The following is a 23544-nucleotide window of genomic DNA, read 5'->3' as shown; positions in this document are numbered from 1 at the left end:
TTTGACTTTGTCTATATATATGTTTCTGGAATATACCTCTTCATTCACCGGAAGAAGGAGCAGTGCTCTGAAAGCTAGTGATTTGAAACAAACCTGTTGGACTTTAACCTGGTGATGTAAGACTCCTTACTGTTCATGCGAGAAGGCAGTTGGTCCATGTGCAGCCACTGCCACTCTCCCAGGAGGACAGCATCTCAGCAATCCTAATAATGTACTGCAACACAGATTGCTGGACTGCTGTCAAATTCCCCGATACATTTAAGAGCATTGGGGAAAGGAACTTTGTAATTTGGGAGATCTCAGGATGTGTGGTCTTTTTTTTATTAAATATTTTTATTCAAATTTTTCCAACAATTTTTAATAACGAACAAACCCCCCCCCGCCCCCCATAAGAAAAGGAAGAAAGAACACGAACCCCACATTCAAAAATAACCCCCCTCCCTGCCCAAATACCCCCCTGAAAGAGGCATCCGCCCTCCCCCCCCCGGGTTGCTGCTGCTGCTGACCTCCCCCTAACGCTCCACGAGATAGTCTAGGAACGGTTGCCACCGCCTGAAGAACCCCTGCACAGACCCTCGTAAGGCAAACTTTATCCTCTCCAATTTAATGAACTCTGCCATGTCATTTATCCAGGCTTCCACGCTGGGGGTCTTCGCATCCTTCCATAATAACAAGATCCTTCGCCGGGCTACCAGGGACCCAAAGGCCAGGATATCGGCCTCTTTCGCCTCCTGAACTCCCGGCTCGTCTGTTACCCCAAATAATGCCAACCCCCAGCTCGGCTTGACCTGGACTTTCAACACCTTGGACATAGTCCTCGCAAGGCCCCTCCAAAACCCCTCCAGTGCCGGGCACGACCAGAACATGTGGAAAGTGATTTGCCGGACTCCCTGAGCACCTCCCACACCTGTCCTCCACCCCAAAGAACCTACTCATCCTCGCCCCTGTCATATGCGCTCTGTGAACAACCTTGTATTGTATTAGGCTGAGCCTGGCGCAAGAGGAGGAAGAATTAACCCTACTCAAAGCATCAGCCCACAGACCCTTATCAATCTCCTCCCCAAGCTCCTCCTCCCACTTGCCCTTTAGCTCCTCTACCGCGGCCTCCTCCTCTTCTTTCAGCCCCTGGTAGATCGCCGAAACCCTGCCTTCTCCAACCCATACACCCAAAATCACCCTGTCCTGAGTCCCCTGTGCTGGGAGCAACGGGAATTCCCTCACCTGCCGCCTCACAAACGCCCTCACTTGCATGTACCTGAACTCATTTGCCGGGGGTAGCCCAAACTTCTCCTCCAGCGCCCCTAGGCTCGCAAACGTCCCGTCTATAAACAGGTCCCCCATTCTTCTGATCCCTGCCCTATGCCAGCTCCGAAACCCCCCATCCATCTTTCCCGGGACGAACCGATGGTTCTCCCTAATCGGGGACCAGACCAAGGCTCCCATCTCGCCCCTGTGCCGTCTCCACTGCCCCCAGATCTTCAACATTGCCGCCACCACGGTGGTGTACCTTGTCGGCGAGAGCGGCAGCGGTGCCGTCACCAGCGCCCTCAGGCTCGTGCCCCTGCAGGACGCCATCTCTAACCTCTTCCACGCCGCCCCCTCTCCCTCTATTACCCACTTACGGATCATTGCCACGTTGGCTGCCCAGTAGTAGCCACACAGATTCAGCAGCGCCAGCCCTCCCCTGTCCCTGCTACGCTCCAGAAACACCCTCTTTACCCTCGGGGTCTTATTTGCCCACACGAAACCCATGATGCTCTTACCTACCCGTTTAAAAAAGGCCTTGGTAATCATGATGGAAAGGTACTGGAACACAAAGAGAAACCTCGGGAGGACCGTCATTTTAACCGACTGCACCCTGCCCGCTAGCGAGAGTGGCAGCACATCCCATCTTTTGAAATCATCCTCCATCTGCTCCACCAACCGCATCAAATTGAGCTTGTGCAGTGCCCCCCAGCTCCCCACCACCTGAATCCCTAAGTACCGAAAGTTCCTTTCCGCCCTCTTCAATGGTAGGTCATCTATCCCCCTTCCCTGGTCCCCTGGGTGCACCACAAAGAGTTCACTTTTCCCTACGTTAAGCTTATAACCCAAACTCCCTTAGGATCCGCATGACCTCCACCATCCCCTCCACTGGATCTGCCACGTACAGCAACAGGTCGTCCGCATACAGCGACACCCGGTGTTCCTCACCTTCTCAAACCAACCCCCTCCATTTCCTGGACTCCCTTAGTGCCATGGCCAAAGGCTCGATTGCCAACGCGAACAACAAGGGGGACAGGGAGCACCCCTGCCTCGTCCCCCGGTATAGCCAAAAGTACTCCGACCTCCGCCGATTCGTAGCCACACTCGCTACCGGGGCTCTATATAGGAGCCTGACCCACCTGATAAACCCCTCCCCGAAGCCAAACCTCCGCAACACTTCCCACAGATACTCCCACTCCACCCGGTCGAAGGCCTTCTCCGCGTCCATAGCTGCCACTCCCTCCGCTTCTCCCTCCACCGATGGCATCATAATCACGTTGAGGAGCCTCCACACATTGGTGTTTAGCTGCCTGCCCTTTACAAATCCCGTCTGGTCCTCATGGATCACCCCAGGGACACAATTCTCAAGTCCTCAATTCTCGTGGCCAGCACCTTTGCCAGCAACTTAGCATCCACATTGAGGAGCGAGATCGGTCTAAACGACCCACATTGCAGTGTACCTGCAGGGTCCTTCTCCCTCTTCAGAATCAGCGAGTCCCCCCCTCCCTTGCCTCATTGAAAGTCCTTACTAACAACAGGCCTAGCAGGTCCACATACTTCCTATAAAACTCAACCGGGAACCCATCAGGCCCCGGGGCTTCATCGCATGCATGTTCCCCAATCCTTTAATCAGCTCCTCCAACCCAATTGGCGCCCCTAAACCAGCCACCTCCTGCTCCTCCACCTTCGGGAATCTCAGTTGATCCAAAAATCATCACATCCCCTCTTCCCCCACTGGGGGCTCTGATCTATACAGCTCCTCATAGAAGTCTTTAAATACCTCATTCACTCTCACCGCACTCCGCACCGTATTTCCCCTGCTATCCTTAACTCCACCTAGCTCCCTCGCTGCCACCCTCTTACGAAGCTGGTGTACCAGCATCCGCCTCGCCTTCTCCCCATACTCGTACGTCGCCCCCTGTGCTTTCCTCCACTGTGCCTCTGCTTTCCCTGTGGTCAGCAGATCAAACTCCGTCTGGAGGCTTCGCCGCTCCCCAAGTAGCCCTCCTCGGGGGCCTCTGCATATCTCCTGTCCACTCTTAAGATCTCCCCCACCAGCCTCTCCCTCTCCCTGCCCTCTCTCTCTCTTCTCCCTGTGGACATTAATGAAGATTAACTCTCCCCTGACCACCGCCTTCAACGCCTACCAGACTACCCCCACTTGCACCTTTCCATTGTCATTGGCCTCCAAGTATCTCTCATTGCACCCCCACACCCTTCCGCACACCTCACCCGCCAGTAATCCCACATCAAGACGCCACAATGGGAGCTGGTCCCTCTCCTCTCCTAACTCTAGCTCCACCCAGTGCGGGGCATGGTCCGAGATGGCTATGGCCGAGTACTCCGTTCCTTCCACTTTCAGGATTAGCGCCCTACTCAAAACAAAAAAATCTATCCGGGAGTAAGTTCTATGTACATGGGAAAAGAATGAGAATTCCCTGGCCAGGGGTCTAGCAAACCTCCATGGATCCACTCCCCCCATCTGATCCATAAACCCTCTAAGCACCAAGGCCGCAGCCGGCCTCTTCCCCGTCCTAGATCTGGAGCGATCTAATGCTGGATCCAGCACAGTGTTGAAATCCCCCCCCCCCCATTATCAAGCTTCCTGCCTCCAGGTCCAGAATCCGCTTCCTAAATCCGTTGCCTCCAATGATCGGAAGACTGCACGGCTGATAATGCAACCTTTCTCATTTTGAATGCTGGTAGCAGCTACCATTCTCATTTTAAATACTAGCAGTGGCCATTTTGCACTTCTTTTGGGATTGGGAACACTGCAATTCATAGAATTTATAGTGCAGAAGGAGGCCATTCAGCCCATCATGTCCATACCTGCCCTTGTAAAGAGCACCCCACTTAAACCCACACCTCCAGCCTAACCCCGTAACCCCACTTAACCTTTTTGGACACCGAGGTCAATTTAGCATGGCCAATGCACCTAACCTGCACGACCTTGGACTGTGGGAGGAAACCGGAGCACCCAGTGGAAACCAACGCAGACACAGGGAGAACATGCAGACTCCGCACAGACAGTGACCCAAGCCGGGAATCGAACCTGGGACCCTGGTGCTAAGCACTGTGCTATCATGCCGCCCATCAACCCTTCCAACCCCTCCTGTGACCCATCCGCAGGGTGCGACCTGCAGTTTGAAAAAACACTGCTCTAGTGGATACAAGCTTAACTTCTCCAACCTTTTCTCATAAGACAACCTGCACATTCTTGTATTGGTCTAGTAAACTGTCTCTAAACAGCTTCTAACACATTTACATATTTCCTTAAGTAAGGAGGCCACTACTGTACACAATACTGCAGATGTGGTGTAACCAATGTCCGGTACAACTGAAGCATAACCTCCCTACTTTTGTAATCAATTCCCCCTCCAATAAATGATTACATTCTATTAACTTTCCTCATTACTTGCTGCACCTGTACACTAGCCTTTTGTGATTCTTGCACGAGGATACCTAGATCCCTCTGCACCTCAGAGCTTTGCAATCTCTCAACATTTAGATAATAAGCTTTTTTATTCTTCCTGCCAAAATGGACAGTTTCCCATTTGCCCACATTATACTCCATCTGCCAGATTTTTGCCCAGTCACTTAACCAATTTCCCTTTGTAGCCTCCTTACATCCTCTTCACAACTTACTTTCCTACCTATCCTGGTCATCAGCAAATTTAGCAATCATACCTTCAGTCCCTTCAGCCAAGTGATTTATATAAATTGTAACAAGTGGAGGCGTCAGCACTGATCCCTGTGGCACATCCTGCCAACCAGAAAAAGAACCATTTATACCAACTTTGTTTCCTGTTTGTGAGCCAATCTTCAATCCATGCCAATATGTTTCACCCACACAATGAGCTTTTATTTTCCACAACAATGAAGGATTAGGGGACCACACATGACTCGGAGGGTTGGTAGGGCTGGAGAAATTAATGTGGAGAGGGAAAGGCAGGGTCATGGAGGGACTTGAAAACAAAAGATTAAAAAATCTAAAAAGCATGGTGCTGTTAATTGGGAGCCCATGTAAATCACTAAGCACAGAGTAATGGCCAAGTGAACAGCACTTGATGCAAATTAGAACATGGATCGCAGAGTTGAGAATTAACTCAATTTCTGGAAGGTAGAAAATAGTAGGCCGCCCAGGAGTGTGTTGCAAGAGTCAATCAAGAAGCAACAAAGTCACAGATGAGTGTTGCAGCAGTAGATGAGCTGAGGCAGGAGGTGGAATCATGACAACATGGTGTGAGAAACACCGGCTCATTTCTCATAATGGCGAAGGATGAAAGGTGGCCTTGGTGAAGGTGCAGATATGGGAGTTGGAAGCTCACCGCAGAGTCCAATACAATACCTAGGTTACCAACAAAGTGATTCAACCTCAGACAGATGCGAGACAGAAATTGAGCCAGCAGCTAGGGCCAATCTCAATCTTCAGTTGGTGGAAATTTCTGATCATCCAGTACTCGGTGTTGGACAAGCAGTCCGAAAATTTAAAGACCTTGGGGCCAAAGCAAAATAACTTGAATAAAAAAATCAAATGCACTGTTTCCAAGGAAGCTAGAAGATATTCTGAAGAAGTGCTGCCATTTCTGGCTCCTCTCTTTCTGCTGAATCAAATATTGACCACTGTTCACTTTACCTTGTATCCCTCACCTTCTCTACCCAATGTACTGTTTCCATTGTGCCAGTGCTGTACTCTAGCTCTCTCTTTTTCTCCTTCCTTCTTTCTGAGCCAGAACTCAAGGAGAAGTGGGAAAATAGGCAGCTTGAAGCTAGCAGAGGCCTATGCAGACTCTCTGTTTTCTTCATTGGTTTCCCAATACTGAGAAACTAGTATTCTTTGCACTCACTTCCTCTCTCACCCTCCGTACCAATGCCTTTCCCACTCTCTCATTACTTGTTGTGCCATCGCTCTCAAACAATAACAATTACTCCTTGTTCCTCACTGTGTGGTGGGGCAATTCACCAGTACCAACCTCCCACCTGGTTCCTGGATAAAAAAACATCCTCAGACCAATTATTTAATATTCCCCTATCCTGATTATTAGTTTTACTCTTTGCCTTCTGGTTCTTGCTTCCCCAGACATCCTTTTTCACCTTCATGCTTAGATGCTAAAAGCACAGGTTACATTTCATTGACAAAAGTAAAAGAAATGTCCTACGGTGTGTTTGAAAGACAACAGGCAATCCAAGAATTGGCTGAAGGAGCAGGGAGTCAATTAGCAGCAAGGAGTGAAGAGGAGGAAACCTGAGGCTGATTAAATAGGAGCCAGCAGGCCACGGCACAACTTAACAGCCTTACTTGAGGAGGGAGCGAGTGGTTAGTTAAGTAATGGGCTATTTAAATTTACAAATGCAAAATGAAAAGTTTAAACTGCAATTGAGCAAAAACAAGATAGTGGACAGGGTTTGAGATACAATTGTAAGGTAAAGCTGGAAAAGTGACCACAGCTGCATTGCGCATCTGGTGCCTGCCTGCAACACTGGCAAAGGCAAATGTTTACTTCACACATTTCTATTCTAAATATTTATAAAGGTAGTGCCATGTTAAATGCTCACATAAAAGCATTACTCAAAATCATGTCACATATGGGCAGGCAGTGAGATGTAGATTTTTGTTAAATATATATTTTAGCACAGAATAAGCGTGAATGGATACAATGTGGAAGCCTGTAATTGATCATTTACCCTTTGCGAGAATGTCTTCAGTTGCAGGTGGAAGTAGGTGATCTTAGTGATTACAGAGATGTGTGCTCAGAAGCTTATCTAGGGATTATATTCAGCACCAAGGTTGTGATCAGTCTGGTTTAGGCTCAGACTGTTGCCAGGGAGAGGGATGGAGTGAGCAGGGAGAGAATCAAGTTTGCATCAAGGACTGAAGACAATGGCTTTCACGATCTTCCCAATGATTTCTGCTCATCCAGTACTGGATGATGGACAAGCGGTCAGAGAATTTTGAGTTCTTGGTGACAAGGCAAAATAATTGCCAGACAAAAAACAATATACTGTTCCCAAGGAACCTAGGCCTGTAACTTCCGTGGAGTGGCAATCAAAGTCAGGTCCAGTCGCTCCTACTTAAATACCTGGAAATGAAGCCTCTCCTTTCTTGCTTCGCCTGCCAACTCAGGTCGGGTGAGAACAGTGTTGCACAGTGGGTTCCTGATGCCTTATGTCAAAGGAGAGTGGCAGGTAAGGAAGCCATGTCCCTATCTTATGGCACTGGCTGCCGTAAAGCAGAGAAGTTCAAAGGTGCAACCACGTTGAGAATCCAGGGAGGAGGCAAGTGTATAAGGTAAGCGGGTAGGGTTGGTGGATGATCAGTGGAAGGATCACGAGCTGGTCAGTGGGGGTGAGAGTGTAGTTGTGGGGGTAGGGCTGTATTCAGTGAATCAGATGGTGTATTGGTGGGTCGGAAGGTTGCCGGGTGCAGCTGGTGGATGGGAATAGTGGTAGTGGGGTACAGTCAGGGGTTGTGCAGTCCTGTGGAAGGTTTGGGAGGGGTCAGTACTCAACTTACCCTGAAGTTAGAAGTGGTTTTAAATCTTCTAACTTTTGCTGGTAATTATTACTGTGAGACAAACAAAACCATCCAAAGTTCACGATTTTTATCGTACTTTAGTGTGGTTCTCATTGAGGGCAATTGCCATGCAATCCTTACATGGGGACTTCCGACTGAAGAAAATTTTCAAATACACTGTTCCCAAGGAACATAGAACAGATTCTAAGGGAGTGTTGCCACTCCTGGCTCCTCTTTTTCTTCTAAATCAAATACCGACCACTGTTCACTTTACCTGCATCACTAACCCTCTGTTTCATTGTACTAATGTTGTGCTCTCTCTCTTTTTTTCCTTCCTTCTGTCGGAGCTTGAATCTAGGGAGAAATGGGGATACAGGCAGCTTGCAGCCAGATGCCGATGCAGACTTTTCATAGAATTTATAATGTAGGAGGCCATTCAGCCCATCGAGTCTGCACCGGCCCTTACAAAGAGTACCCTACTGAAGCCCACGTATCTACCCTATCCCCATAACCCCCACTTAACATTTTTTGGACAGTAAGGGCAATTTAGCATGGCCAATCCACCTAACCCGCACATCTTTGGACTGTGGGAGGAAACCGGAGCACCTGGAGAAAACTCACGCAGACACAGGGAGAACGTGCAGGCTCCACACAGACAATGACCCAGCCGGGAATCGAACCTGGGACCCTGGAGCAGTGACTTCTGTGCTAACCACTATGCTACCGTGCTGTTTTCTTCACTGGTTTCCGATACCGACAAACTTGTACTCTGTGCACTTGCTTCCCATTTTTCCCTCCCAACCCTTGAACAAACTCCTTGTCAACTCTCTCATTACTTGTCAGTGCCTTCTCTCTTAACTTGTCAAACTAAATATAAAAGCTACTCTGTGATTTCAGATGCATATTGCTCCAGTATCTGATCATGAAAAAATGCATTTATAGTAAATTACTCTGCAACTTTCTGTTACGATCCCATTTGATGGGAAGATTCCAGAATGGAACTTTGGATCAAAAGACCGTAAATTTTACTTTTTAAAAAATAAAACGTGTAGGAACAAAGTCACAGGATTGCTAATTAGTTTTAACAACAAGAATAAAGCATTAGTCAAACATGAAAAACCTGGATTATAACACAATACTATTTATGCCCCCTTTAGCTTAACAATTACTCACAGATTATAATATTGACACTGATTACCAAATGCATTTTATGCTACAATGGCCTCATTAACAAAAAGCCCCTTTAAGCACACAGAATGGCTATGGTCAAATTCACACACTCCACTCTGAACCAGAGTTAGTCTCTGTGGCTTTCTCCTCAGAATCCCTCCAGATAATTGTCACAAGAGTTTTCAAACTCCACTCCTAAAATCATGCTTTAAAATCTTCTCTCAGAAGAACACTTACCTTTTGGGATTTGCATTCCAAAATCCAATCAAGGTTTTACAAATGACTCTTTTAACCAAAGCTTCTGCTCAACTTTTAACAACGTATCCAATCTGGGATTTTACACCTACCTCTTTAGGATTTGTCTCACCTGCTGCACAAACTGTTCACAATGGCTTTAACTCTCGATTCCAGGACTCTTACTAAAATTACATCAGATGTTTGTTTTAACATTGAAGGTTGCTGTCCTACTTTAAATCTGGTTACTGCAATTGTCTCTTTTACTCAGAACACTTTGTTTACTCTCCCTTGAGTTCTTCAGAACAATATCTTGGTCGCTGTTCCCTTAACTTCAGTCGTCGTAAACATCCTATCTGTCCCAATTTCCTTGTTCCTGATGAAGCATGCATCTGTGCAACTCCCTTGTCCTGTCCAGCTTCTCCTGGCAGTTAAGAACAAAGAACAAAAAAAGTGTAGCACCAGAACAGGTCCTTCAGCCCTCTAAGCCTGCGCCAACCATGCTGCCGGTCTAACCTAAAGCATTCCACACTTCTGGGGTCCGTCTTCCTCTCTTCCAATCCTATTCATGTATTTGTCAAGATGCCCTTAAACATCACTTTCATACCTGCTTCCACCACCTCCTCCGGTAGCAGGTTCCACGCACCCACTACCCTCTGAGTAAAAAAACTTCCCTCGCACATCTCCTCTAAATTTTACCCCTCGTGACTTAAACCCTCGCACATCTCCTCTAAATTTTACCCCTCGTGCCTTAAACCTATGTCTCCTAGTAATTGACTCTTCCACCCTGGGAAATAGCTTCTGACGACCCACTCTGTCCATGCCCCTCATAATTTTGTGGACTTCAATCAGGTCACCCCTCAACTTCCGTCATTCCAGTGAGAACAAAAAGAGTTTCTCCAACCTCTCCTCATAGCTGATACCTTCCATACCAGGTAACAAACTGGTAAATCTTTTCTGTACCATCTCCAAAGCCTCCACAACCTTCTGGTAGTGTGGCGACCTGGATTGAACACTATATTCCAAGTGTGGCCGAATTAAGGTTTTATACAGCTGCAGCATGACTTGCCAATTTTTATACTCAATGCTCCGGCCGATGAAGGCAAGCATGCCCCATGTCTTCTTGACTTCTCCACCTGCATTGCCACTTTCAGTGACCTGTGGGACAATATATCATGATCCCTCTGTCTGTCAATATTCTTAAGGGTTCTGCCATTTACCATCTGTATTAGACCTTCCAAAATGCAATATCTCACATTTGTCTGGATTAAATGCCATCTGCCTTCTCTCCACCCAACACTCCAACCAACCTATATTCTGCTGTACCCTCCGACAGTCCTCATCACTATCCGTAATTCCACCAACCTTTGTGTCGTACGCAAACTTATTAATCAGACCAGTTACATTTTCCTCCAAATCATTTGTGTATACTACAAACAGCAAAGGTCCCATCACTGATCCTGCGGAACCCTACTAGTCACAGCCCTCCATTCAGAAACGCACCCTTCCACTGCTACCCTGTCTTCTATGACCGAGTCAGTTCTGTATCCATCGTGCCAGCTCACCTCTGATCCCATGTGACTTCACCCTCTATACCAGTCTGTCATGAGGGACTTTGCCAAAGGCCTTACTGAAGCCCATGTAGGCAATATCCACAGCCCTACCTTCATCAATCATCTTCGTCACTTCGTAAAAGTCCATCTGGTTCACTGTCATATAGGAAGGAAATCTAATATCCTGACCTGGTCTGCCTACATGTGACTCCAGACCCACAGCAATGTGCGTCAGGGTTGGATAATAAATGCTGGCCCAGCCAACGACCGCCGCGTCCCATGAACGAATAAAGAAAACTTCCTCCTTAGGTAGCTCCTTCGGTAGCCTTTGGCAAATAAAATCATAGAATCCTAATAGTGCAGGAGGCCATTTGGCCCATCGAGTCTGCACCAACTCTTCGAATGAGCACTCTACACATTTACACCCCCCCCCCCCCCCATCCACTCTGCTCTGTGCCATTAACTCCATACTGTAACCGGCACATCCCTGGGCATTAAGGGGCAATTTGGCATGGCCAATCCACCTAACACGCACATCTTTGGACTGTGGGAGTTAACCGGAGCACCTGGAGGAAACCCACGCAGACATGGGGAGAACATACAGACTCCACACAGTCACCCAAGGCCGCAGTTGAACCTGGGTCCCTGGCTGTGAGGCAGTAGTGCTAACCACTGTACCACCCCATGTTCTGCATGTTTTCCATCATTCATTGAAAAATGGAGTATGCCAATGAGACTCCAAAAAACAGGCGTGTGAATATTCGCAGAAATCCTTATGGGTATTAATTACCATGTACTTCCTGGATGACTGCCCAATTCTAGCTGGAGGTAGACATGGTTCCTATCCAGTTTGGTGAAGGTTTGACTCCCTGGCAGATCTTCTATGCATGGAATGGGGTACCAATTTAAACATGAGGCTTTATTACCCGTTAGCTTAGTCCTCGCAAAGGCGGACTGATTTGATGGGTTTGAGGACAGGGACTACTGATGCAGACCAATCTGCAAACCGCACTGGTTGTACTATCTCAAGGCTCTCTAACCGCTCGAGTTGGTCTCTACTTTGGTAAGTAAAGCGTATGGGACTGGCTGTGTCCCAAACAATTTGGGTAGGGCATCGGGATCCATATGGATCCTTGCCCTTGTTCCCTTTATTCTACCCAGGCCTTCTCGGAATAACTTGAGGTATTTTCCAATGACCTCACACCGTGCACAGGTTCCTAGTTTTAAAATTTGTAGCCAGCCCAGATTGATCCTCTGGATCCAGTCTCTGCCCACAGGACTAGGTCCTGGCCCTCATACAACTGTGAGGGGGAGTCAGGCCATCTGCTGCCCATAGGTAAGGTGGTCCCTATAATCGTCAAAGGTTCCCATGTGTATACATGGCCCTGGTGTCTCACAGGCCGAGGGAAAAAAATGCCATCCGGAGTCGCCGAAGGTCTGTTCCCGGCGATGAAAATCGCAGTTCCTATGTCCACCTCCATTTCTAGGGAATGGCCGTTGCATGATGATGCAGTTTAGACGTCTCATTTCATCCTCTACGGGCTGATAGACTTGCAAGGCGGTGGTCGGAGGTGGCTTTGGTTTCCGGCCTGGGTGGCATGCGTACTTCTGATTCTGGCAGCCTTGCCTGGGTAGTGTCCTTTAGCCACGCTCACAGCAGCCTTGCCGCCGCCCCCCCCTCCCCCTCCTCCCCCTCCTCCCCTCCTCCCCCACAGCGTGAGAATTCTAGTGTCCATCATCCCTTGGAGTTCTTGGGCCCCTTTTCTGGCGTTTTCCTAAGATGGTGCTAATTCCATAGCCCATTTGAGTTCTTGGGTAGGTACTGCCCACATTCTTTTTGTATTGCAACATTATTGATCCCACACACAAGCCGGTGGCATAGCATCTCGGTCAGGGATGGCCCAAACTCTCAGTATTTGGTCAGCTTCCTTAAACTAGCCAGGAATTGTGTCACGGGTTCCCCAGGAGTCCACCCAGCCGTGTTGAATCGGTAACGCTGGAAGACTACGGGTGGTTTTGGGTTATAATGCTTCCCTATTAGATCCACAAGCTCATTGAACGTTTTAGTGTCAGGGGCTGCAGGACAAGTTAAACTCTTGATCATGCTGAACGTCAGGACTCCGTATGCTGTCAAATGGATGACTTTATGTCTGTCCTCCGGACATAAGGCATGCATACGGCATGCTGGGGCCAGCCCTCCATATCCGCATCACAAGGCTTGAGCTTCCCAAACAAGGGCATTTCTAGGTTTTTCTTTTTGCTTTGTTTCTTACCGGAGTTGTCATCAGGGAGTTTTGAAAAGACTGCTCAGAATTGCGTGCTTGATCCTGGCCAACGTAACAATTCCAGAAAGCGCGAAGTGAAAGTCTAAACTGGTTTATTTTAAACTGAAAATAAAGCCGCTACCTCTACACAAAAAGCAAACATCCCAGCCCAGGACTTTCGGGAACTGCCAGTCCAAGTCTGGGACATTTAAAGGTCCTGCTAACGAACCCCAGCTGGGCGGTCCTCCACCTGCTCACCAGGAGATCTCATATTCTCCGAAGCCCATGGAGAGATTAATCAGCGGTTCCCCGTGAGGGTAAGCACACATTCTTTCCCACTTAGTTATATGAAAGCGCCAATAAAATGACCTAGACCAATTTGCCATCTACAAAAGTAAGATTTTTCATTGTGCATAACTGTCAAGAATCACATACGTGGGGCTTTGATTTCTCATGAGCAGAAAGCTAATATGTTGATAAAGTAAAATTCTGTCACTTTAAACAGTGCTGCATTTGCATACAGGCTCATCACATCTCAAAATGTCTCAATCTGTTTTGCATGCAATTTAATTGCTTCAAAGAACAGTCACTGTTGTCAGGTAAACACAGCAACCATTTTGCATCCAGCCAGATTTTCCAAACAGCAAAGTAGGTGAATTACCAGCCAACCTGTATTTCTTTTTTAAAAAGTATCATTCAAGATGACACGCTGTTGAAATCTCCCTGGTACACTGAGGAGCTCATGTTACCCTGAACCATAACATAAATTATTAACATTTGTTACATTGTATCATGGATACATCAAAAGACTGGAAATAATCATTCTGTGGTCCTTGTTTTTGTTTTGCTTCCACCAACAAGTTAAGATAACCATCAACCAATGCATCAGTATGCACTATTATATGATAGCATCTAATGACCCTGATTTATTGATAGCCATTAAATAGCTAGAACATGACATGACTAACATGGTGCCATTGAGAATACAGTATGCATACGAGTATTACCTAGTAACATAATAACATAAACTAAATATTGGGGGGGGGGAAGGGAAAGTCAGGGAACCAAGAGGTGAAGTAATCAGTGGGAAGCGTAGCTGCTTAGGAATACAAAAAAGCACAAAAAGACAGAACTCAGGAGAGGTTACAATAGTCTCCATCCCACAAAATATGACACAGTGTATGGAAAGGCTCAGTAAACCAAGGTCCACCACACTAAGAAAACAAAAAGGGACGGTCAATAGAGAATTAAAGGTGCTATATTTAAATGTGCGCAGTGTACGGAACAAGGTAGATGAGCTTGTGGCCCAGATTGTGACTGGCAGGTATGATGTGGTAGGCATCACAGAGACATGGTTGCAGGGGGTTCATGACTGGCATTTAAACATCCAGGGATTCACAACCTATCGAAAAGACAGAGAGGTGGGCAGAGGGGGCGGGGTTGCCTTGTTAATTAGGAATTAAATTAAATCAATAGCACTAAACGACATGGGGTCGGATGATGTGGAGTCTGTGTGGGTAGAGTTGAGGAACCACAAAGGCAAAAAAACCATAATGGGAGTTATGTACAGGCCTCCTAACAGTGGTCAGGACCGGGGGCACAAGATGCACCACAAAATAGGAAGTGCATGTCAGAAAGGCAAGGTCACAGTGATCATGGGGGATTTTAATATGCAGGTGGACTGGGTAAATAATACTGCCAGTGGACCCAAGGAAAGGGAATTCATTGAATGTTTACAGGAGGGCTTTTTGGAACAGCTTGTGATGGAGCCCACGAGGGAACAGGCCATTCTGGACTTAGTGTTATGTAATGAGCCAGACTTGATTAAAGATCTTAAAGTAAGGGAGCACTTAGGAGGCAGTGATCATAATATGGTCGAATTCAATCTCCAATTTGAAAGAAAGGTAGAATCAGATGTAAAGGTGTTACAGTTAAATAAAGGTAACTACAGGGGCATGAGGGAGGAACTGACGAAAATCGACTGGGAGCAGACCCTAGTGGGAAAGACAGTAGAACAGCAATGTCAGGAGTTTCTGGGTGTAATTGAGGACACAGTACAGAGGTTCATCCCAAAGAAAATAAAGGTTATCAGAGGGGGGATTAGGCAGCCATGGCTGACAAAGGAAGTTAGGGAATGCATCAAAGCAAAAGAGAAAGCCTATAATGTGGCAAAGAGTAGTGGGAAGTCAGAAGATTGGGAAGGCTACAAAAACAAACAGAGGATAACAAAGAGAGAGATAAGGAAAGAGAGGATCAAGTTTAAAGGTAGGCTAGCCAGTAACATTAGGAATGATAGTAAAAGTTTCTTTAAATACATTAAAAACAAACGGGAGGCAAAAGTTGACATTGGGCCGCGCCAAAATGACGCTGGTAATTTTGTGATGGGAGACATGGAAATAGCCGAGGAACTGAATAAGTACTTTGTGTCAGTCTTCACAGTAGAAGCCATGAGTAATATCCCAACAATTCCGGAGAGTCAGGGGACAGAGTTGAATATGGTAGCCATCACAAAGGAGAAAGTGCTAGAGAAACTAAGAGGTCTAAAAATTGACAAATCTCCGGGCCCAGATGGGCTACATCCTAGAGTTCTAAAGGAGATAGCTGAAGAAATAGTGGAGGCGTTGGTGATGATGTTTCAACAGTCACTGGAGTCAGTGAAAGTACCAGAGGATTGGAAAATCGCTGTTGTAACCCCACTGTTCAAGAAGGGAACAGGGAAAACGATGGAAAATTATAGGCCAATTAGCCTGACCTCGGTTGTTGGCAAGATTCTAGAATCCATTGTTAAGGATGAGATTTCTAAATTCTTGGAAATGCAGGGTCGGATTAGGACAAGTCAGCATGGATTTAGTAAGGGGAGGTCGTGCCTGACAAACCTGTTAGAGTTCTTTGAAGAGATAACAAATAGGTTAAACCAAGGAGAGCCAATGGATGGTATCTATCTTGACTTCCAAAAGGCCTTTGATAAGGTGCCTCACGGGAGACTGCTGAGTAAAGTAAGGGCCCATGGTATTCGAGGCAAGGTACTAACATGGATTGACGATTGGCCGTCAGGCAGAAGGCAGAGAGTTGGGATAAAAGGTTCTTTTTCGGAATGGCAACCGGTGACGAGTGGTGTCCCGCAGGGTTCAGTGTTGGGACCACAGCTGTTCTCTTTATATATTAACGATCTAGATAACGGGACTGAGGGCATTCTGGCTAAGTTTGCCGATGATACGAAGATAGGTGGAGGGGCAGGTAGTATGGAGGAGGTGGGGAGGCTTCAGAAAGATTTAGACAGTTTAGGAGAGTGGTCCAAGAAATGGCTGATGAAATTCAACGTGGGCAAGTGCGAGGTCTTGCACTTTGGAAAAAAGAATAGAGGCGTGGACTATTTTCTAAACGGTGACAAAATTCATAATGCTGAAGTGCAAAGGGACTTGGGAGTCCTGGTCCAGGATTCTCTAAAGGTAAACTTGCAGGTTGAGTCCTTAATTAAGAAAGCAAATGCAATGTTGTCATTCATCTCAAGAGGCTTGGAATATAAAAGCAGGATGTACTTCTGAAGCTTTATAAAGCATTAGTTAGGCCCCATTTAGAATACTGTGAACAATTCTGGGCCCCACACCTCAGGAAGGACATACTGGCACTGGAGCGGGTCCAGCGGAGATTCACACGGATGATCCCAGGAATGGTAGGCCTAACATACGATGAACGTCTGAGGATCCTGGGATTATATTCATTGGAGTTTAGGAGGTTGAGGGGAGATCTAATAGAAACTTACAAGATAATGAATGGCTTAGATAGGGTGGATGTAGGGAAGTTGTTTCCATTAGCAGGGGAGGCTAGGACCCGGGGGCACAGCCTTAGAATAAAAGGGAGTCACTTTAGAACAGAGATGAGGAGAAATTTCTTCAGCCAGAGAGTGGTGGGTATGTGGAATTCATTGCCACAGAGGGCGGTGGAGGCCGGGACGTGGAGTGTCTTTAAGACAGAAGTTGATAAATTCTTGATTTCTCGAGGAATTAAGGGCTATGGAGAGAGAGTGGGTAAATGGAGTTGAAATCAGCCATGATTGAATGGTGGAGTGGACTCGATGGGCCAAATGGCCTTACTTCCACTCCTATGTCTTATGGTCTTATAAGACACTCACATTGTAAATTAGAAACTATCGAGTTAGTCACAATGAGTGCTCACTTCAAATATTTATTTGTAGCATTTATGTAGTCTTTAGAATTGTAGGTGCTTCACTCGCCCCAGAAAAGAAAGGAGCAGCCACAATCCCAGAAAAATATTATACTTGCAGGTATTGAAACAATTCAGATAATGTACACTTCTGCTAATTCAATATACTCAGCATATGAAAACCATGATTTTCAAATTCGCGCATCCATGAAGTCATGACATGAATGTAATTTCTTTCTGTGTACAAGCAATTATGTGCGGCCCATCTAATTCCAGATGGCAACTTGGAGGAACTACACCACAGTCATATAAACGCGACTATTTATCATTTCGAATAATTGGAGGACATCAGATGATTGGTCATGTTGCATCACGACATGTTGATTCATTCTTACTTGGTGTCTGCTCAGTCAAGGAGATTTTGATAACATTAGTGAGATACAATGGTAGTTAAACCATGCAGCAAGACTGGGAAGTGATAAGTACATTAGTCTTTGGGTGCAGTTGTTGCCACTAAAAGAGCACAATGTGTTACCTCAATTCACAACCCGTGCTAACAATGCCCTCAAGGCTGAAGAAACACTTGTTTCCATATACCTTCTGGATCACTGATACTGTCTTTCCAAAGTTTGAGGATCAGGAATCCCCAGGAACAACTGGAATTTTGTGGATATGGCAGAAGTACGTGGGGCAGGGCAGAGTGGGGCAGGGAGGGGTGTCCAGGATCTTTTTGCAATGAATAATTTCTAAACTGGCATTTTACGGAAAACATTGACAGGCAAAATATTTATAATTGTTTTTGAAAAGGGCAATCTTGGTTCTTGAAAAGCATTAATTTTGCTACGCACTTGTTCCCTCCGCTATGGCCGAACTTTCCGTCCTTGTTCGAGGCTGAGATTTTCCGGTGCCGCTGGAAAGTGCATGGAGTTTTGGCTGGAACGCCAAGGTTTCTGTTCTCACTCGCAACGGGTCCCGCCACGGACGAGACCGGTGAATTCCACCCAGTATAACCAACTAACAAATAAGATCAATAAAACAGTCTCTAGAAATAAACCCAAGAGGGAATATGGTCAGTCATGAAAAGCAACATTATAATCACAGTATTAATGTCCTTAAAAATTTCAAATGATGCTGTACTGCAGGAGGTGCTGTCTTTTGGATAGTAGGTTAAACTGTGGTCTACCTTCTCAGATGGGTGGGAAAGAGCCATAACACGATTTGAAGAAGAACATGGAGGCCTTCATGTCCTGAATTGCATTGATCCATTCCTCAACTTACAGCCAAGCATAGATCAAAGGAATCTATCTGAAGCAGTGGTGGGCAACCTGCGACCCAGGGCCACATGTGGTCCACCTGGGTTCTGAGTATGGCCCACGAGACATTTTGTTGACTGCTGCCCACATTCAGGATTGCCATATTCAGTTGATTTTTTTAACGTAGTTTTTTTTCCTACCAGTATGACTGAAGCGACATGCACGTAAAGCAAGAACAAGTGATGTGAGGTGCATGCTGATTGCTCACAACATTTGACTAGCCGGTGCAGACTCAATGGGCCGAATGGCCTCCTTCTGCACTGTAAATTCTATGAAATCTATGAGAGTTGTACACTCCCTCTGCGCCCAAATATCTCTTTGATTAGCACTTCTGGACAATTACCGCATAAAACTTGACCTGGGAATTTCCGAGAGGGATTCCCAGCACATCCTAGTGTACTCCCCAAATCCAACGCTGGGGAGTCAGAAGATAACGGGCCAATGTCTATTTTTACCAGCACTTTCAATCCCAATGCTGTAATAACCATACCTTGACCCCACTACCCCCACATTTCCCCTCAATCTTTCCTCCAGCTGCCGGCACGGTGGTGCAGTGGTTAGATGGCATTGCAGTGGGGGGGGGGGGCTTCTGAGATTCAGGCACTCCTTTACCGGCTTTGATAGTGTGTTTAGACCCCATACCTCCAGCTGGCTGTGAGATCTACGGCAGCACTTTGAAATTACACCGAGTGCTGTTAAATGAGGCACAAAAGGCAGCTGTGAAGCCAGCAAGTTTCACACAGCTTTTCTCGCCTGATCCAGCACTAGCAATTTTGGGAAAATTGCACCCATTGAGTGCAGGTGACAAAAGATGTGGTTTTAAAAAGGCAGGTCTCAAAAAGAGTCTCAGAGGATGAAAAGGAACATGGAAGGTAGAGAGACTTCGGGAAAGAGTTTTGGAACGCAGGGTAGACAACTGAGAGTACAACTGATGGGCAAACATAAGAGGAGGATGTATATGACATCAGAGTCAGCGCTCCCGATGGCCCCGTTTAAATATTCTGAGAGTCCGGTGGTGGTGGCAACGCTGAAGATTTGGAGGCAGTTGAGGCAGCACTTCAAGTAGTGGGCACGTTAAGAGAGATGCTGATTCGGGGAGGCTGATACGGGAATCGAACCGTGCTGCTGGCCTGCCTTGGTCTGCTTTCAAAGCCAGCGATTTAGCCCTGTGGCCTCCCCGAATAGGCGCCGGAATGTGGCGACTAGGGGCTTTTCACAGTAGCTTCATTTGAAGCCTACTTGTGACAATAAGCGATTTTCATTTCATTTCATTTCGCATACATGGTAAACAATAAATGACCGTGGATTCTCTTTTGTTGGTCTTTCTTGTTTGTATTTGGGATGTAGGGGGTAATGTTTGGGTTTGTATGTTGGAGGGGATGCTGGTTGGGGGATTGCTATTGTATTTGTTATCGTTGGTCATATATTTGATGAAAAAGTGCAAAATGAGGAGAATAAAAATATATATTTTTTAATTGACACCAGAGTCAGAGGAATAAAGGGGTCAGAGAGAGGTCTGTAAGGAAGTTATTGACACAAGGGCCAATACCATCAAGGCATCGAAGCACAGTGATGTGAAATTCCAAGTTAAGTTGGAAATCAATGCAGGTCAGTGAGGATGTGGTTGTTTTTTGACCAGGGCTCGTTGCAGGGCTGAGGGCATAGCCACAGATGAAATTAAGAAGGAGTAGAATTTGAGTCTGGCAAGAAAGCATTGAAATAGTCAAATCTGCAAGTGACAAAAGGCATGATGCATGAGAGTTTTTGCAATAAATTACTCAGGAAAAGACATGAGGTGAAAGGAGGCAACTTTTTTGATTTGAGAGCATACGAGTTCAGTTCAAAGTCCAATAGGGTCCTAAGGTAAGAAATTGATTGATTCAGCCTGACAGTTACGGAGAAAGGGAGTGAAATCAGTGGCCAGAGTTTGTGACTGATGATGTTGGCTTTTGTCTTTCCAAAGTTTAATTTGAAGAAATTGTGGCTCTTCAAGATTAGATGTTGGGTAAAGTTGGAATAGGGTCAAGAGAGCGGAAAGAGAGTCTCGTGGATAAATAAATAGTGTGATGGTAACAAACCTGAAGGCATAAACAGACTGGTGGAGACACTTCAAAATTTTTTTTAAATATCATTCATGGATGTGGCAATTGCTGGCTAGACCAGCATTTATTGCCAACCACATTGCTAAGGATTGAATGTCACATGTAGGCCAGATCAAATAAGGACGACAGATTTCCTTCCCTCAAGGACATTAGTGAACCAGATGGATTTTTCCGACAATGGTTTCATGGACTTTCAATTCCAGATTTTTATTCAAATTTCACCATCTGTCATGGCGGTATTCGAACCGGGTTCCCAGAGCATTATTCTGGGTCTCTGGATTAATAGTCCAGCGACAATACCACTACACCACTACCTCCCCATAATGATATTGAATGGCAGAAGTATGATTGATGCAAGCTGGAAGGCAGGTCGAGAAGAAACAAGATGAAATAAATGTTCAATTTTAAAGGGGGGCAAGAAGAGAGAAACCGCGAGGTTCAAATACACAAATCTTTACCACCGCCAAGTCAAACTGATAAAGTGTACAGGCTTTAGAAATAGAAACCGGGGGGGGGGGACAGTGCCGACAACCCAGGTTCGATCCCAGCCCCAGGTCAATGTCCGTGTGGAGTTTGCACATTCTCCCCGTGTCTGCGTGGGTCTCACCCCCACAACCCAAAAATCTGCAGAGTAGGTGGATTGGCCATGCTAAATTGCACCTTAATAGAAAAAAAGAGAATTGGGCACTTTAAATTTATTTTTAAAAAGAAATACAAGCCAGGAGCACAAAAGCAAGGAAATGATGCCAAGCCTTTATAAATAATCAGCTTGTTTCAGATGGAGTGCCTAATTCCAGACACCACACTTTAGAAAAGATGTCAAGGGCTTAGAAGGAATAGAGTACAGGTTGACCAAAATGATAACACGGACGAGGTACTTGGTTATTTAGAGTGACTAAAGAAACCAAAAGTGCTCAAAGTAGAGAAACCTAAAGAGTAAATGCATTGATCAAAATTATGAAAGTTTCTGATGGTTGATCCTTATTTATTCTGTATCCACTAGTGGTGGATAAGTAACAAAAGAATCCAAATTTAAGACAATTGGCAAAAGAATCAGAGTGAGATGAGGAGAATTATTTTTTACACGGTGAATTATGATCTGGAATGCACTGCATTAAAGGGCGATGAGGAGGATTCAATGTTAACTTTCATACGGGAACCGATTACATACTTAAAAAGAAAATGTTGCTCAGCTGTGAGAAAAGAGCAATAATTTGACTGCCCTTTAAAAAAGACATGATGGGCTGAATAGCCTCCTTCTGTGCTGCAAGATGCTATGACTCTAAGTAGAGACGGCATGTATTCAGTTCCCCTATGAAAGTTAACATTGCATCCTCCTCCATCACCCTTTATTTACCAACAAACAAGCAGAAGATGCGAAGCAGATAGAAGCAGGGGGCTGAGAGCGAGAACACTGCTTCTGCAGCACAAAATACAGTTCATCCAATAAAGAAACTCTCCTATAAAGAGGCTGATACGGAGACAGAAAACCAGCTGAATGAAGAACTAAATCATCGCTTCTCAGGCGACACAGATGGTTTGGACAGCCTTTAAACAATTTGCATGTTAATCCAAAAGCAAGCACTTGTGCCACAAGATGATTACAAATTAGCTGTTCAAATAACATTAGTTAATTTAATGTCTTTCAATGAATCACTGGAGCAAAATAAAATTATAATTCTGCTTTTTAGCATGAAATACCACATTCGCAAAAATAAAAGCCTGGCTCTTTCTTTTTCGCAACTACATGACATATGTTGCAGCATCATACCCTCTGTGTGTGATTTCAATGATGGATGAATTCGATTTTTTATTTGTAGGAAATGTGTAAAGAGAAACTTTACTACAGCTTATACCTTTGTGTGGTATGGATTGGAGTCATGTCCTCAGAGGCAGTGCGAACTGCTCAGGGGTATTGGGTACAGATTTAACAGCTACCTGGGGGGGGGGAAGAGAAGAAAAAATGGAGAATTACGGGAAAAGAGTAGTGAAGTGGGACTAACTGGTCCGTTCTTCAAAAGAGGATGGCACGGCAGCACAGTGATTAGCACAGTTGCTTCGTAACACCAGGGTCTCGGGTTCAATTCCGGCTTAGTCACCATCTATGCGGAGTCTGCGCGTTCTACCCGTGTCTGCGTGGGTTTCCTCCGGGTGCTCCGGTTTCCTCCCACAAGTCCCGAAAGACATGCTTGGACATTCTGAATTCTCCCTGTGTACCCGAACAGGCGCTGGAATGTGGCGACTCGGGGATTTTCACAGTAACTTAATTGCAGTTTTAATGTATGCCTACTTGTGTAATAATAAAGATTATTATATTATTATAAGAGCTGGCAGAGACGCAACGGGCGGAATAGCCTCCTTCAGTATTGTATATTCTACGTTTCAATCAATCATCCTCACCTTCGGCTGTACCACTTTCTCCAAAAATCCATATCACCTTGTGAGTTCCTTCTTCCTCCTGCCTGAACTCCCACACCCTCCACCACTGCTTTCCTGTCACTTACCAACACCTGAAATGGGAGGGCTCGGAAAGGTCCCAGCTGGTCCATCAAACCCGCCCTCCACTCACCCACCAGGTCTGATCCCCCTGTTTGATATCCTCACTCACAGCTCAAATCGGTATTGCGGCCCCGAGTCAGACACTCTCTTCCTCTGTCTGTCTGTCTGTCACTCACCCGGCACCTCCTCTCCCGACGGCTCCGGCTCCGCCGCCATCGCTGCAGCACCGGCTCCCGTGCCCGGGGTGTTGGGGCCGGGTCGCGAGCCGCCGACCCGGAAGTAAACAAACCTGCCTGCCATTGACAACCGAACAAACACCGCCCTCAACAGCGGCATCCCGCGGCCACACCGCTGAACTGCAGCTGTTGGCGGTCACACCGTACAATTGAAAATTCCGTCCTACTCAGGAACTGCACCAGCAAAACCCATAAGGGCCAACCGCTGGTGTGACAGAGGGATGCTAGCAACAAGCAGTCACCCTGCAAA

The 23544-nt window shown here is 46.2% G+C and overlaps 1 protein-coding gene across 1 annotated transcript in view; it reads right to left on the bottom strand.

Annotated features, from left to right (window-relative positions):
• The window catches only part of rpgra (retinitis pigmentosa GTPase regulator a), a 97924-nt gene extending 74586 nt beyond the window's left edge, over window positions 1-23338 (bottom strand). The window contains exon 1 of the mRNA XM_072513887.1: window positions 23235-23338. Within this exon, the coding sequence (XP_072369988.1) occupies window positions 23235-23274 (40 nt within the window). The 5' untranslated portion in view covers window positions 23275-23338. The remainder of the gene's footprint in view (window positions 1-23234) is intronic.
• Window positions 23339-23544: the final 206 nt, after the last annotated feature.

The sequence above is a fragment of the Scyliorhinus torazame genome, chromosome 8 (genome assembly GCF_047496885.1).
Source record: "Scyliorhinus torazame isolate Kashiwa2021f chromosome 8, sScyTor2.1, whole genome shotgun sequence".
Lineage (NCBI taxonomy): Eukaryota > Metazoa > Chordata > Chondrichthyes > Carcharhiniformes > Scyliorhinidae > Scyliorhinus > Scyliorhinus torazame.
This window is presented reverse-complemented; position numbering and strand designations above follow the sequence as displayed.